Here is a 16,485-nt window from a genome sequence, read left to right on the forward strand (position 1 = left end):
GCAATTTAATTTTGACACATTCTGAGATATCTCTTGTAGTATTTCTCTGGGCTTTTGTTGATGTTATTGTTGTATTGATCTTTTTTTGCAGACAATCTCTAGCCTACCATCAGAAAATTAGAAAAATATGATGCCACATCTGTAACCTTAAATATAAGCAATCTATCAATCACTGAAAATTTTTTGGCCAAGAAAACCATTTCTGAAGTAAATTAATTGAATGTGGATTGTCCTTGAATGAAGAGTGACTGTATGTGTAAATGTGTAGATAAACTGTGTGGATGGTAATTCAAAGCTATGAGTCTCTTCCACCCACAGAGTATAGATATAAAAGAAGGGAAGAGGTGGAAGGATTGACCCTTGGAGCACTCTGATGTCATCAGGACTTCCAGATAAGGTCAAACCGAGATAGAGACTGAGTTAGGAACCAGTCAGAAGGGTGTGGTACCCAGAAGCCAAGGGAAAAGAGTGTGTTCAAGGAGAAAGAACTAGCCAGCCGAGTCAGGTGCGGCTGCTGAGTCAAAGAGGATGAGGACTGAGAAATGGTCACTGGGTTTAGCAACTAGAGGTCACTGTAACTCTGACAAAGCTATTTTGGTGGAGCACCAGGGATAAAGCCTGATAAGAGAAGATCAAGAGAAAATGGGTGAGAAGAATTGGTGAAAATAAATAGGGACAAGCCTTTCAAGGAACTCTGCTGGAAAGATGATCAGAGTAATATGTGGGTACCTGGAAGGGGGTGTGGGGTCAAGGCAGGAGAGTTACAATGGGCTATGTTAAGTCTCATCTGCATGCCAATGGGAATAACTCCACAGAGAGGGCAAAACTGAGCAGAGTAGGAGAGAGGGACAGTTGCTGGGGAATTGTCCTTGGGTAGGCAAGGGAGGATTTGCTCTAAGGCACAGATTGGGGGCGGTGGCCCTAGATGCACCTTTCTGCCTAGTAAGAAGAAGGGAGGCAGGTGCAGGTGGGGTTGTAGGTGAGGCTGTGGGAGCAGATGAAATTTTTCTTCCGTGAAATAGAAAACGAGGTCATCAGCAGCAAACGTGGCTGTGAGAGGAGCTACTGGGAGTCTGAGAACAGGGGAGAAGGTGTTTAAGTGGATCAAGGAAGGGCAGCAGGAGTGTCAGGAGTGCTAAGGGCCCATTTGAGGTAAATAAACTAGAAGTGAGGCCTGTGCTTCCGATTCTGTGTGTGTCTCTCTCGCTGCCCCTGCTCACACTCTCTCTCTCTCAAAAATAAACAAACATTGGGGAGCCTGGGTGGCTCAGTCGGTTGAGCAACTGACGTCAGTTCAGGTCGTGATCTCACGGTTTGTGAGTTCGGGCCCCACGTCGGGCTCTGTGCTGACAGCTCAGAGCTGGGAGCCTGCTTCAGATTCTGTGTCTCCCTCTCTCTCTGCCCCTCCCCCACTCTTGCTCTGTCTCTCTCTGTCTCACAAATAAACATTAAAAAAAAATTTTTTTAAATAAACAAAAAAATTTTTTAAATAAACAAAAACCTAAAAAAAAAAAAAGTGAGTCCTCTCTTCATTGTTGTGTTTTTCCCGAGCTAAACACAGCCCCCTGGGTAGAGGTGTAGGGTAGGTGGAGAGTTGGATTTAAGCAGCAGGGTTGGGAGGCTGGAAGAGTGGGGTGCGGTGTGCCAAGCAAGGACTGTGGAGGAAGAGAGGATCCACAGAGTTGAGAACGTAGGCGGAGGAGTGACCATAATGATGGCCCATGGAATCTAAGCTGGGTAAGGACAGAAATCCTAAATCAATGAGGTGAGGACAGTTACAACATAGATTGTGGTAGAGACGAGGATAATGGAAGCGGGTGCCAGAGGAACAATGGAGGGTAAGTGCATTGGAGGACAGAAGCTGTAAGACCCAACAGGATCCTCCATGTAGATACTGAAATTACTATAAATTACAACCAGGAAAAGTGTTGAAGACAGGGACAGTGAGCCAGGGGCTAAAATTTATAAGAAATGAGTAAGATTGTCCCAGGGTCTTTCTGCAACAAGATGAGCAAACAGGGGGCAAAAGAGGGCAGAGTCTTGTTTCACTGGTAAGTTCTCAGTTCTTTGACACTGAGAAAGTTCTGTTGATTCCTTTCTGTGGTCAAGCTGGATACTCATTTCCAGTGGGATAAGTCAGCATATGGTCAGCAGTAGAAACAAGGTTACATCCCTGAAATTTTGAACACATCTTGATCCCAATAACAAACCCTGGCAAAAACTCTTTTAAAGGAAGGATGCAGAGAGCTGTATCAGTTGAGGTCTACCATAACCAGAAACAAATGCCATCTTGCATTGAAGGCCAAAGAGCAATCTATTGTGAGGGAGACGCATACTGCGGCAAACTCTCTCACCACAACAGCTGGTCTTCATTTTTATGAGAGTTATCCAAGATTATCTGATGCCCTGTGATGTGAACTTTGCTAAGAGTTCCTAGATGGTCATTCCAAAGGACTTTGTAAAGCATATTCTCCAAAGATGACCCCACCACTATAGTCTGTACTCCTGATTTTTGTTAAGAATATATATAGAGAGAGATACATACATAGAGTAATACAACAAACACCTGGGTACCAGCCATCCAGAATTAATTATTAACATTTTGTCAGCTTTTTTGAGAGAGAGAGAGAGAGAGAGAGCGAGCGAGCACATGTGCAAATGGGTGAGGGGCAGAGGAAGGAGAGGAAGAGAATCTTAAGCAGGCTCCACACCCAGTGCAGAGCCCGATGTGGGGCTCAATCTCATGACCCCGAGATCATGACCTGAGCAGATATTAAGAATTGGACGCTTAACCAATTGAGCCACCCAGGCACCCCCTGTCAACACATTTTTAAAGTCTCCTTAAAATTTTTGAGATAAATGGGGCGCCTGGGTGGCTCAGTTAAATGTCTGACTACAGCTCAAGTCATGATCTCATGGTTCATGAGTTTGAGCCCCATATCAGGCTCCGGGCCGTGGAGCCTGCTTCGGATTCCATGTCTCCCTCTCTCTCTCCCTCAGAAAATGAATAAAACACTAAAAATTTTTCTTAAAAATTTGTTTTCAGATAAAATGAGGTTTGTCATCCCCATCCCAGGCCTTATCTCCCCCTCCTTTCTCAGAAGCAACCACTGTCACAAATTTAGTGGGTTTCTTTCTGTGCCATTCAAATTACTATCAGGGGTGCCTGGGTGGCTCAGTCGGTTGAGCGGCTGACTTCGGCTCAGGTCATGATCTCACAGGTTCATCAGTGAAGAGCCTGCTTCAGATCCTGCGTCCTCCTGTCTCTCTTCCCTTCCCCTGTTCATGTTCGTGCGCTCTCTCTCTCTCTCTCTCTCTCTCAAAAAATAAGTATTTTTAAAACATACCTCAAAGTACTTTTATGTAGGGGCACCTGGGTGGTTCAATTGGTTAAGTGCCTGACTCTTGATTTTGGTTCATTCAGGTCATGATCTCATGGTTCAAGAGACAGAGCCTATGTTGGGCTCTGTGCTAACAGCAGGGAACCTGCTTGGGATTCTCTCTCTCTCCCTCTCTCTCTCTGTCCCTCCCCCACTTTTGCTCACTCTCAAAATAAATCAATAAACTTTAAAAAATAAACCAAAATACTTTTATTTAAATGTATATGTATCCATGCAAAATACACAGTTGTTTTGTGTCTGTTTTAAAAATTAATGAAAATGAGATAATGCTGTACATATCATTCTCCAGCCTGGGCATCCTTGAGTTTTCTGGGTGAGGAAGAAGACAAAGGGGAAATAAAAACAAAAACAAAAACACAGACACCCTTCACAAACTATTCCTTCGGCCTAGAATACTTTCCCACATCTGCCCTTCTCTCGCTCATGCTGAGGGTCTCATTTCGAGGTCTCCTCTTCTTGGAGGTACGCACTCCCAGACTCCCAGCTCTGCCTCCCAAGATGGGCTCTGCCCAGTTAGCAGCCTGCCCTTCAGGTGCCTGAGCATGGGGTGGCTCAACCCACCTACTCCTTCACTGTCTGTTTTCCCTGGAAGATGGAGCTCAAGGAGGCAAGACTCCCTCCTGCCTTGGTCACTGCTGCATCCCAGCCTCTAGACAGCGCAGCGCGTGGCCTGAGCGGAGGGGCATCATGAAGATTTGCTAAATGAATAAATCCATCAGGTGCTAAATGGAACACCAGCTTCTTTGCACAAACCCTGGACAAGGCACCTGCTTGGCGGCTCCGCCTCTTATGTCCTAATATCTCCTACCCCCACCAGCAGCAGCAGAGTTCCAGAAGGCTGCTTTCCTTTCTAGGTCATTCTTTACAAAAAAAAAGAAGATGCATATCTTTTGGGAAACCTTATATTTCAAATCTCCTGTAATGCTAACACTTAATGCAGAAACTCCATTAAGATGCTTTTTTGGTGGTGATGGAGACAAAGCTGCTGTTTTGTGAGATTATATTGACCAGGGGATTCATTATCTGCCTGTAGAAAAACAATTGTATATTCATGTTTTTTCCTGTCAACAGCTGAGTCCTGTGTGGGCCACAGCCTTGTGCTGCGACAATGACCTCAGCTCACCCTGCAGCCCCTGGGATGTCCTTACTGTCACAGGCAAATGTGCCAAGTCTCCTGATGCTCATGCCAGAGCTGCTTCCAGAGAATGAACAGGGGAACTATATTTTAAGCTGATGGTCTGCATTTTCAGGATACTATGAGCAAAACGCAAATATGAGGGCAGCTTCTTTTGTAAGGAGTAGATTTCTGTAGAAATGGTAACTCTTTTGTATCTGTAGCTTTTCTTCTAACACTTTATTTACTAATGTGAGCAAAAATCTGTTTCTGAAGCATGTCTGATTTTTTTTTTAAAGCCATCGTTTTAATCTTCTGAGATTTTCCTCTTCCAAAAACAGACCTTTGGGAAGCATGCTCTAAAATACAAGGCCACATTTTTATTTACACAAAGTTCAAGAGGCACAGCAGCTCAGTGTCATCTCACATACACCCCTAAATGTAATTCAAAGAAACTTACATGCAAACTATGCACAAATATTTGGCTATATTCAAGAGGGGTATAAATCAGAATCTTAAAAAATCTTATTCACGGGGGTGCCTGGGTGGCTCAGTCAGTTAGGTATCCAACTTCAGCTCAAATCATGATCTTGCGGTTCGTGAGTTCGAGCCCCACATTGGGCTCTGTGCTGACAGCTCAGAGCCTGGTGCCTGCTTCAGATTCTGTGTCTCCCTCTCTCTACCCCTCACCAGCTCACTCTCTCTCTCTCTCTCAAAAGTGAATAAACATTAAAAACAATTTTTTTAAGATTTTTCATATTCATGTATATTTAAATACCCTGTATATATTTAAATATTTGAAGAGGGATTAATGGAAATAAGGTGATGTTTTGAACATTTGGTGGGGGAGGATTAGTAATTTCACACACACACAAAAAAACCCTTTATACTCTCATGTCTGGAAGAAGGAAGGAAACCCCCAACTCAAGCCCAGACTACCAGCACTAGTGGACATTAGGTTATATACTCCTCTGCTGTAAACTAAAACTTTCCCACTGTGCTTGGAATAAAATCCTCACTCACCATCTATGGCCACACACTTAGCATATATCACATGCCAGACACTTTCCTAAGCACTTGACACATTATTTCATTTAATCTTTTACAGCAACCCTATGAAGTTAACATTACTAGCCCATTTGGGAGGTTACAGGTGAGGAAACAGAGACACAGAGAGGTTGCCCCTAACTCTCTCTCTCTGACCTAATCTTTCCGTCTCGTACAACAGTTTGGCAGTTCAAGGAACCCTCCAAACTAGTTTTCCACCTCAGAGTCTTTGCACAGGTTGGTCTCTCTGCTTGGCACACTCTCCTCCCTGATATTCATTATCTGCATCATCCTTTAGGTCTCAGCTCAAGTGTTACCTTTCCAGAGAGGTCTACGCTAAGCCCTTCAGTTGCTTTAGATCATGTAGCTCACCTAGCCATGTTATTTCTTTATAGATTATTTATCGTATGTTTCTCCATCAGAATGTAAGATCCAGGGATCAGAGCTTGTTGGTGGCTAGTCCAATGCCTGGCTATCAGAGGCGTTCAAAAAGTAGTTATTGAATAAATAACTGGGATCCTTATAATCTTAATTAAAAAAAAACTGTGCAAGTCACAACCCCTATTACTAGCACATACATGTACATAATAATGCAAACTCACTGGTACAAGGTAGGCAGCACTAGCGCCCCCGTGAGAGGTTACAAACAGCTCAGAGTGGTTATAGTGACTTACTTAAAGCCACCCAGCGAATCAGTGGCAAAGCCCAGATCTGACTTCTACCCAACTGTGTTTTCCATGGCCTGTGGCAGAGACTGAAGAGATGCTCACCAATCGTGTTTCCTCCATGTGGGCACAGAGGAAGTCAGCATTTCCCAGCCTCTACTGCAGTTAGGTTGGAGCCGCTGACTGGGTCTTGGTCAATGGCATGTAGGTAAAAGTGATGTCCCCACCTCTAGGCCCAGCCATTGAATGTCTGGTGCAATCCTAGAGTTCTCTTTTTGCTCTAAGGAGGGAATTCAACAGAGGAAACAGGAAGGTTCTAAGAGACAGCAGAGCCACAGAGGAGTTAATGCTCAAAGGAGAACTGCCCAGGACGGCCATCCAGCTGCACTGGACTGTGAAGTGAGTAAGAAATTAAACATTTGTTGGCTTAGGCCACTGAGATTTGGGGGGTTGTTTGTTATAGCTTTGTACTTTGTGTTAATAACCCTGATTAATGAATGGATAGTGACAGTCACCTGTTGTCCTTACCCAGCAGTGCTGTGACAGGTGACTATGGAGACATCCTTGTTGTTTTTGCTGCATATAAGCTCTGTATGAATTAACACTGTAATACAGCCACCAAAGGAGTGGACGATCTCAGGCTGTGTGAATAGCAGGGTGGCAATAGGCAATTTGGAGTAATAGCACAAGTGGTAAATACAGCATCACTGAGGTACATCTGCAATTTCAATGGCCCCTTTAAAAGTGTAACCAGTACCTCCACCACCACTACCATGATCCTTTGACTCCTTTATCTGCAGCTGGTCAGTTGGGGTAAGAAGGTGATCAGCAGCCATGAGTACTTCTTGAGCTGAGAAAAGAAATAGGATCTTTTAGCTGAGGACATGGCTCTGAAATGAACAAGAGGCTGGGCTTCAGATTATGCCTCTTTTGCAAATGCTGCCCAAGGGTGAGGAAGAAAATGTCAGAGGGGAGATCAGGGCTGCGGTGGGCCCATTTAGCACTGTGAAGGTTACTGAACTCAAGCCTGCCAAGAGAACACAGATGGGAAACACTTGAAGGAACAACAAAGCAGAATTCAGAGCAATGGGAACCCTGAGGTAGTTACAGCCAGGATGGGGAGACAAGCAATTAAGCAAAGAGTTGTGGTTTAGGTTTTGGTTGGGGGAGGAGATAAAGTTTAAATGTAGAGTATAGTAACCCCCCTTGTCCATGGGGAATATGTTCCAAGACCCCCAGTGGATGCCTGAAACCTCAGATAGTACAGAAGCTTATATATATGATGTTTTTTCTTCTACAGAAAACCCTATGATAAAGTTTAATGTACAAATTAGGCACACTAAGAGATTAACAACAAACACTAATAAGAAAATAGAACCATTATAACAATATACTGCAATACGAGTTATGTGAATGTGCTCTTTCTCTCTCAAAATATCTTATTGTATTGCATTCACCCATTTTCTTCCTATGATGATATGCAATGATAAAACGCCTACATGAGAGATGAAATCCAGTGAGTGATGCGAGCACTATGACACAGCGTTAGGTTGCTACCAACTGTTTCTGGGCCACTGACTGTGGGTAGCTGAAGCCGTGGAAAGCAAAACTGCAGATAAGGGGGCAATACTGTGTTCCCTTGCACAGATGTACATCTTCTAGTTTTCCTGTGGCTGATGTCACGGGGACCCTACCATGGATGTAAGTGATGACAAATCTTTTGAGCACGTTATGCATTCATCGTCAACTTTCTTGAAAACTAGAAATTCACTATTTCATTTTCATTAAACGTGTGCTCTTGAGCTGTTCGTTCCTGAAAGGGTTTACTACAAAATAAAAAAGCATCACCAAACAATAAAATTTTAAAAAGCACTACCATACAATGAATATTTATAAAACAAAGAGCTATAAATTTACACCAAGCAGTAAGTAACAAAACCACTGTAGCAAGAGCAGTCAGACTACTCCACAGCAAGACAGCTCAGCTTCCATTTCCCAGCATGTATTTCTGTACAACAAGCCTATACTTCCCTTGTTGTCTACTGAATCAGCCAACTGGTAGCCTGGTAACTTCCGGTGTCTCCCTGGCCAGGGCACAAACCACAGCCCTGGTATCACATGGCTGACGGGAACAACAGCATCAAATACTTGTCCCCTCTCCCACAAAGACAGGAAGGAGTAGCTGAACCTTGTGGCTAATGCCAGAGCTACCTCATGTGATTAGTGTGCATCTTAAATGCTGTCCTTGGAAGGTGTTAGTTGTGTTGGGCAAAGACACAGTTGTCTTTCACGTTTAACCAGGTGTTGACGACAGAACACTGGGCACTATGTGCATGACACATTTTTTTTTTAATGACTATTTATTTTGAGAGAGACAGAGAGAAAGCGAGCAAGCACAAGTCGGGGAGGGACAGAGAGAGAGGGAGAGAGAATCCCAAGCAAGCTCTGTGCCGTCAGCACGGACGGACAGAGAGAGAGGGAGAGAGAGAATCCCAGGCAAGCTCTGCGCTGTCAGCACAGAGCCCCATGCAGGGCTCGATCCCATGAACTGTGAGCTCGTGATCTGCGCCAACCAAGAGTCGGATGCTTAAATGACTGAGCCACCCAGGCGCCCCATGTGCATGATACACTTTTAGACAAGACCACAGCAGAAGATGCAAATTCAAAGAGCTCTACCACACCCATCCTGGATGATTTTAAAACAACTATTAGTAGTAATATTTCTTTTAAAACAATGAAAAATCCAGGGCAAATGGTAAATCGTGTGAGATGTCCTAAATGACAGATATATATTGGAACTGCCCAGGACAAATGAGGACATAAGGCCACCCTGGCCTTAAGGCATGTAGGCCTCTCCACTGAAGTTTGTAGCTGCCCCACTACATCCCCAAAACTGTAGATTAACTAAATGAGTAGCTGCTGAATGAATAAAAGGATGGAATAAAGTCCAATTTCCTGAAAATAATGGTGTGCAAGGCCCACCTGAGTCGGACATGCTCGTCTCCTCTTCCCCCCAGCTCTTCGTATCTTGGGTGAGAATCCCCCCATCCTCAAATACACCCAGTCCTTTTCCTTTCCCACTTCTATGAGATCACGTGTATATTCCCACCTGGAATCCTTTCTCCCCATCTCAGACTATCAACCACCGCCCCAATTTCAAAGTCTTGGCCATACTACCTTCTCTAGGATCCCACCTCCCTCCCTCAACCAGTGTCTAGACTCGGTAGGGCGGGGGCGTTATCTTTCCTCTTTCATCTCTCAGAACCCACTATTCTACTGTTCTCTCCTTGCTTTTGGTGCCCCTTTAGCATATACAGGGCCCAGAGGGTCTCCCAGGGTCTGTGGCATCTTCCCTGTCTTGCAGTGAACGTGAAGCTTTCGCAGGGTAGAATTGTTCCACTCTGATTTATGTGTCTGACTAACTGAACCTACATGCATTCCTGGGCCAGGCATCAAAAAAGTGCAAAGAAAGTAAGGATGGAGATGGGGGAAAAAAGTCTTCTACCTTCATTTCACATATGTTAGATCTGTGATTAGTTTGGAGATTTCCTATGTCATTTGATCATTTCTTCTGCAAATCATCAAATAGTCATTAAATATCAGCTGCTGGCACAGCAACGCATATCCAGCTAGGATAAAACATAAACTCCAAAAGTCCATGTGACCTAAAACCTGGCAGTGAGTGCCTCTCTGGGGCAAGCTGGGGCTCCACTAAGACACGTGAGACACGGCACCAAAAGTTTGTAAAAACGCCCATCCCAAGTGGTCTGCTTTGTTATAATCCCAGTTAGTGTATACAGGATTATAATCTTTTATTTTATTTAATTCATTTTTTAAATGTTTAATTTTGAGAGAGACAGAGACAGAGAGAGAGAGAGAGAGAGAGCAAGCACATGCACAGTGAAGGGGCAGAGAGAGGGAGACAGAGGTTCTGAAGCCGATCTAAGTTGTCAGCACAGAGCCCTTATGTGGGGCTCGAGCTCCTTAACCACAAGATTATGACCTGAGCCAAAGTCAAACGCTTAACCAACTGAGCCACCCAGGCCCCCTATAATTTTTTATAAGTAAGGATATCTATTCCTTTTTTTTCTTAGTGTGTTTTGTGACAGAACATTGCAGATAAGTCACAGAAATTAAATCTTGCCAATTTCTTCACACTTTCAAAAAATGAAACAAAGGACTGGAGTCACGTTAGGATATTCTTTCAGTTTTCTAGGAGTTGTCAATATGAGTTGACCCAGAAGAAAATAAACGTGATTGGTGGAGAATCTTGAAGAAAAAGCAGCCCTTCCCTAAGCCCCTGGGACACACTGGCTTAAGGATAACAGACATAAAAGCCAGGGGGTACCTCTGTTAGCTAGGGGCCTTTTTGTCATACAGCACCCTTGTTTTCTTCCTAATGACACGACTATGACTTTTTTTGGAAAGCTTTTATAGGCTGGAACTGATTTCTATGCAATGCCCAAAGGAAACCTCTAAAATGATATTTTTAGGAAAATACTTTTATAATCTGTCATTTGTTTCTGAGAAATCTGTAATGGATCAGGAACACAGAATTAAACTATTTTACTAGGAATGAAACAGAAAGCCCTTCCCTTCTGGGATGAGAAGAATCATAGTAAGGTAATAAACACATTTAAAACAGAATAGAGGGGCGCCTGGGTGGCGCAGTCGGTTAAGCGTCCGACTTCAGCCAGGTCACGATCTCGCGGTCCGTGAGTTCGAGCCCCGCGTCAGGCTCCGGGCTGATGGTTCGGAGCCTGGAGCCTGTTTCCGATTCTGTGTCTCCCTCTGTCTCTGCCCCTCCCCCGTTCATGCTCTGTCTCTCTCTGTCCCAAAAATAAATAAACATTGAAAAAAAAAATTTTTTTAAAACAGAATAGATGCAAATGTGAGCAGCCAGGGTTGTCCTGAATGAGCAAGAAACAGAGTTTACATAGTAGCATTAGGCTGCTACAAGAGAGAACTAAAATTGTTTTTAAACCCAATTCTTTTTTTTTTTTTTTAATTTTTTTTTCAACGTTTATTTATTTTTGGGACAGAGAGAGACAGAGCATGAACGGGGGAGGGGCAGAGAGAGAGGGAGACACAGAATCGGAAACAGGCTCCAGGCTCCGAGCCATCAGCCCAGAGCCTGACGCGGGGCTCGAACTCACGGACCGCGAGATCGTGACCTGGCTGAAGTCGGACGCTTAACCGACTGCGCCACCCAGGCGCCCTGAAACCCAATTCTTATAATAAAAAAAAAATCATGTCTATAGTTTATAATGTAAAATAGCACTATAAGATTCTAAAAAAAAAAAAAATGAGTGCTCGCCCATCCCTGATTCCCACTCCTCAGAGGCAACCAATTTAACTCAACTGTTTTGTTCGGCATCTATCTCCTTGCTTAATAAAAGCTTGTGCTGCTATTTCTTGATTTATCCTTTTTAAACTTTGTCTTTGCTGCCTATTATTGCCCTGATGCGCCCGTCAAAATCTGATTAAATCAAGTCAGGATTTCCATTACTATGACTACATAAAATTATTCACTACTGGACTAATTGTACAATTCTTTGTTTTTCCTAAGGCTAATAGTTGCTTTGTTCTTTGAATTTCCTTAGTTTTCTCTGTAGCTCTCTCTAAAACCCCTCTTGACAATGGCCAGGCACTGGTATCTTGTCACTTCCATTTTCTTCCTGGAAACATCCATCCTAGAGCCCTCCACCCTCCTGCCCTCTCTCTGTCCAGTCTTCACTGGCCTCTCACAAGGCCTGTCGCACAGCTAGGAGGCCAGGACTTGGCTTCCTCCAACTCAGGAAATCCCCACAGGGCTGCTAAATCTTTTTTCTTGGTTACTTTATTCCCTCATTTTGTTGGAGCTCATCCTCTTATAGTTTTCTTACAAAGGGTCAACACTGAGAAAAAGTTAAAGATCTTGCGTTTCTAAAAACACCTTTATTCTGTGCTTACATCTATCCACCAGTTTGGTAGGGTTTGGAATTGTAGCTTTAAAATAAGTTTCATCAGATTAAAAAAAAATTTTTTTTAATGTTTTTTGTTTTTTTTTTCAGAGAGAGAGAGCGCACGCGCAGGGGAGAGGCAGAGAGAGAGGGAGACAGAATCTCAAGCAGGTTCCATGCCATCAGCACAGAGCCAGATGTGGGGCTCAAACCCACGAACTGTGAGATTATGACCTGAGCTGAAACCAAGAGTCAGACGCTTAACTGACTAACCTACCCAGGCACCCTTTTCATCAGAATTTTTAGGACATCATTCCACTGCCTTCTAGTTTCTAATAGGCTGATGTTGTTCTTTTCCCTTTCTATGTGATTTTCCCCTCCTCTAGAAGCTTGTAGGATTTTCTCATCTAAGTTGAACAAAAATGTGCCTTGGTGTTTGTCTTTTTCCATTCACTGTGCTGAGTAGTATCTCTTTATTCCCTCCCCTTCATATTCTCCATTCTTTTCCCCTAGAACTCTCATTAGTCAGATGGGGCTTCCTGAATAGATCCTCTAATTTTCTTATCTTTCCTCTCCAATAGTTCATCTCCCCTCCTTTTGTTCTCTTTTCTGAGGTATCTTCTTCAAGTTTATCAATGTTTTCCATTTCCACTTATTATTTTCCAACTGTGTTTTTATCTTATTTTCTTTCTTTTTCTTTTTTTCTTGGCATTGTTTTATTTTTACACACACAATACCTCTTCTGATCTAAGGATAATAATCATTTTAAAATTTTCTTCTGCCCTGTGTTTTGTCTCTGCTTCCTTATTTTTGTTTGTATGTTTGTTTTTTGTGTTTGGGGCTCCACCCTTTCATGTTAGAGGCTTTCCACAAAGGTCCAGCAACCCCTGACTATCTATTCATATTCAGAGCTGAAGTGAGGCTGACTGGAAGCTCTATGGCAGGGCTTGTCCCCATAATGTGACTGGGGACAGGCTGGCTTTTTCACTAGGTCTCCCAAATTATCTGGAGGTCCTATCTGAAGGGCTCTTTGTTTTCTCTAAAATCTTTCAATGTCTTGCCTGAGGGTTAAAACCTTGCTGCTGTTTTCTTGGGAGGAGCAGGGAGAAAGGTGGTTGGGAGGGCCTCACCATTTAGTGTGTAGACATAATTTCATTAACCTGTTTTCAGTGCCATACCTCGGCCTGGCCCTATCTGCGGCTTTGCAGTTAGTTACAAGTCCAGAGCCCCTCTGGTTCTCAGAGAACAAGCCCTGCTGTGATGGGAAAGGAGACTGCCCTCTTACTGCTTGGAGCAAAGGAGGGAACCTTGAAGGCTAATTGCTCTTAAAAGGTTTTCAAACATAACTCCAACCACCCCTGCTCTGGGGCCTTCCAAGAAATGCGGGGCACAGATCAGCTTGCTTCTCTTGGGTACTGCCCCTCCCCTCTGGCAGATACATTGACTTTCCCCTCTTCTCTCTGCCAATCCAGTTACCACTGACCATCTGCTTTTTTATCTTCCAAAATTTTATTGGTATCTCTCTTCTGTTAATTCCATTCCAGGTCCCTTTTGTCTTTGTGGGTTTAAACTTTTAAATTTCCTTACTGTAATTTTGGTGGGATTTTGAGAAAGGACAGAAATAAACACATGTGTTTAACCCACCACGCTTAACCAGAAGTCACTATGATGATTTTTATTAAAAAGTAATAAGAATAATATAACACTATGTTCCTAGGTTATTTACAAGAGTATATAAGGTATAGCATTGTAAAATTAGGGGCTCCTGGGTGGCTCAGTCGGTTAAGCATCCGACTTCGGCTCAGGTCATGATCTCGTGGTTGGGGAGTTCGAGCCCTGTGTCAGGCTCTGTGCTGACAATTCAGAGCCTGGAACCTGCTTCGGATTCTGTAACTCCCATCTCTCTCTGCCCCTCCCCCACTTGTGCTCTGTCTCTCTCAAAAATATACATTAAAAAAAATTTTTTTTAAAACATTGTAAAATTATAGGTAAGAGCATATTTAAAAAATAAAAGCCAGATTCTGTTAAGCACCTATAATACCAACAATTATGCCTGATGCTAGAGGATTCAAAATAACTCCAAGACAGCTATATTACCATTTTTAATGACTTTATGCTATTCTAATGTACAACTGTACCATAATTTATAGGAACAATCACATCTTTTTCTATATTTAGTATGTTTCTCATTTTTTATTAATATAAATAATGCTGTTATGAGCACAATTATATAAACCATCCTATGTTTAAGGGAATATTTCTGTTGAATAAATTCCTAGAAATGTTATTTGCTAAGTCAAGGAAAATAGGAATTATAGATTATAACAGCATATTGCCAAGAAAAGCTGAATTTATTCCCATCCCCATTTTTCACACCCTCAACTACACTGCTGCTGCCAATAGTTATCAATCAGGCGGGCAAAACAATGAGATCTCATTGCTGTTTTAATTTCACCATGAACATTTGCAAGGAGAAGCTGGTGGAGATGAGATGAGTGGGGGCACGTAAGAGAAGCCTCAGTTGGGGCGCCTGGGTGGCTCACTCAGTTAAGTGTCTGATATTGGCTCAGGTCATGATCTCGCAGCTCACGAGTTCGAGCCCCACACTGGATTCACTGCTGTCAGCACAGAGCCTGCTTGGGTTCCTCTGTTCCCCTCTCTCTCTGCCCCTCCCCAGCTTGTGCTTGCACTCCTGTGCTCTCTCTCTCTCTCTCAAAAATAAATAAACATTAAAAAGGGGAGGGGAACAGAGAAGTGCCTCAACAACACCGACCTCAAGATTTCAAGCCCCCAGGCACCATTCACATTAGAATGGCAGTGGAAAGAGAGGTTTCATGTTGTTTTGTTTTAGAGGAAAGCAGTGAGGAAGGACTGAGGGCGTAAGTTTGGTTTTGAATATGTCAAGTTTAAGATATTAGAGGCATGCATTTCAGTATTAAAGCGCAGTTAGAATGATGGTTTGAGGAGGGAAGGTTTTAAAAGGTGTAGTTCTGTCAGCAAAGAGAACATGGAAAAACTTTTACAAGAGAAAACAGTCTGAGGCCACAGAAGACTCTTATACTAGCCAAATGTCTCACAAATGCATAGCCACAAGGAAAGGGTAAGAAAGAGGGTGTGTGAAGGGCTCAGAGATGCCAGAAGCCACAACCCAAAGGGCATGTCCTGGGATGGTGGTTAGTAGCATAAACAAAGGAGGCACCTCCATTCTTTCCACCACTCTCTGTCCCAAACCTACCAACAACCTAGCTAACTTTGTTTACAAATTCTCCTCCACTCAGACCACCCCAAGAAAGCTTTTCAAAAAAAAGAAAAATGTAAATGAAATTAAAAACAAAAGAAAAGTGGATAAACGTTCTATTTGAGAAAAACCTCAGGATTCCCAGAGGAGAGTTTAGTCAGCAAGAGAAAAGACAGTGAGTCATTTTGCTCAGATGGTGTGACATTTAAATTAAATGTTCTGTGACAACAACACATTTAGGGAAAAAATCACACAAAAAAGACACTAGTGGATAGGAAAGAGTAAAATGGAGAGGCTCAGAATGAACTCACTAGTCCAGAATGCACATAAGTGGCACAGATGGCTCGAAACATTATGGGGAGGGAGAGGTAATTATGTTCAAACATGCCTGGCACTTCCTCCATGGTATCCCTGTCTGTCCTTGTTTCTTCAACTGCAAATCTTGAGATTGCTCATAAAATAAGAGAACCCAAGTTTCACCACGCACCCTTTCCTCAAAGCCCTCAGCTGCCTGAGAAGTGACGGAGGATGTTGAAGGGAGGCATTATCTTGTGTTTTTTTAAATGGATCATTAATATTTCATTGTATGGATATATCACTATTATTTATCCATTCATCAATTGGTGGATATATACATATCCACTTTTTGGCTATTATTAGTGATGCTTTTATGAACACCTTTGTGCAAACTTTTATGGGTATGTGTATGTTCATTTTTCTTGCACCTAAGAGTGCAACTGCTGGGTCATATGGTAAATGTTTAACTTTAAAAGACTATGTTTTCCAAAGTGGCTACGCTAGTTTACATTCCTACCATTAATGTACAAGAGGTGCAATTTCTCTACATCCTTAACAACCCTTAACCATTATTATCTGTTTGTTTATTTGTATTTATGATAGTCATCCTAGTGGAGGTGAAGTGCTATCTCATTGTGCTTTTGAGCTGCGTTTCCTTAATGTCTAAACATCTCTTCGTGTGCTTATTGGCCACTCATATATCTTCTTTGCTGAAATGTCTGTTGAAATCTTTTTCCTGTTTTGTAAACTGTCAATCCTAAAACACTTTTAAAAGACAAAG

At 42.8% G+C, this 16,485-nt stretch overlaps 1 protein-coding gene across 2 annotated transcripts in view; it reads right to left on the reverse strand.

Annotated features, from left to right (window-relative positions):
• The window catches only part of PCOLCE2 (procollagen C-endopeptidase enhancer 2), a 63,273-nt gene that overhangs the window by 26,091 nt on the left and 20,697 nt on the right, over window positions 1-16,485 (reverse strand). The window contains exon 2 of one of the 2 annotated variants that reach the window (XM_030330078.1): window positions 6,985-7,077. The exons of the other annotated variant lie outside the window; for it this stretch is intronic. Within the exon in view, the coding sequence (XP_030185938.1) occupies window positions 6,985-7,002 (18 nt within the window). The 5' untranslated portion in view covers window positions 7,003-7,077. The remainder of the gene's footprint in view (window positions 1-6,984; window positions 7,078-16,485) is intronic. 2 annotated transcript variants of the gene reach the window in all.

Source organism: Lynx canadensis, chromosome C2 (genome assembly GCF_007474595.2).
Source record: "Lynx canadensis isolate LIC74 chromosome C2, mLynCan4.pri.v2, whole genome shotgun sequence".
Lineage (NCBI taxonomy): Eukaryota > Metazoa > Chordata > Mammalia > Carnivora > Felidae > Lynx > Lynx canadensis.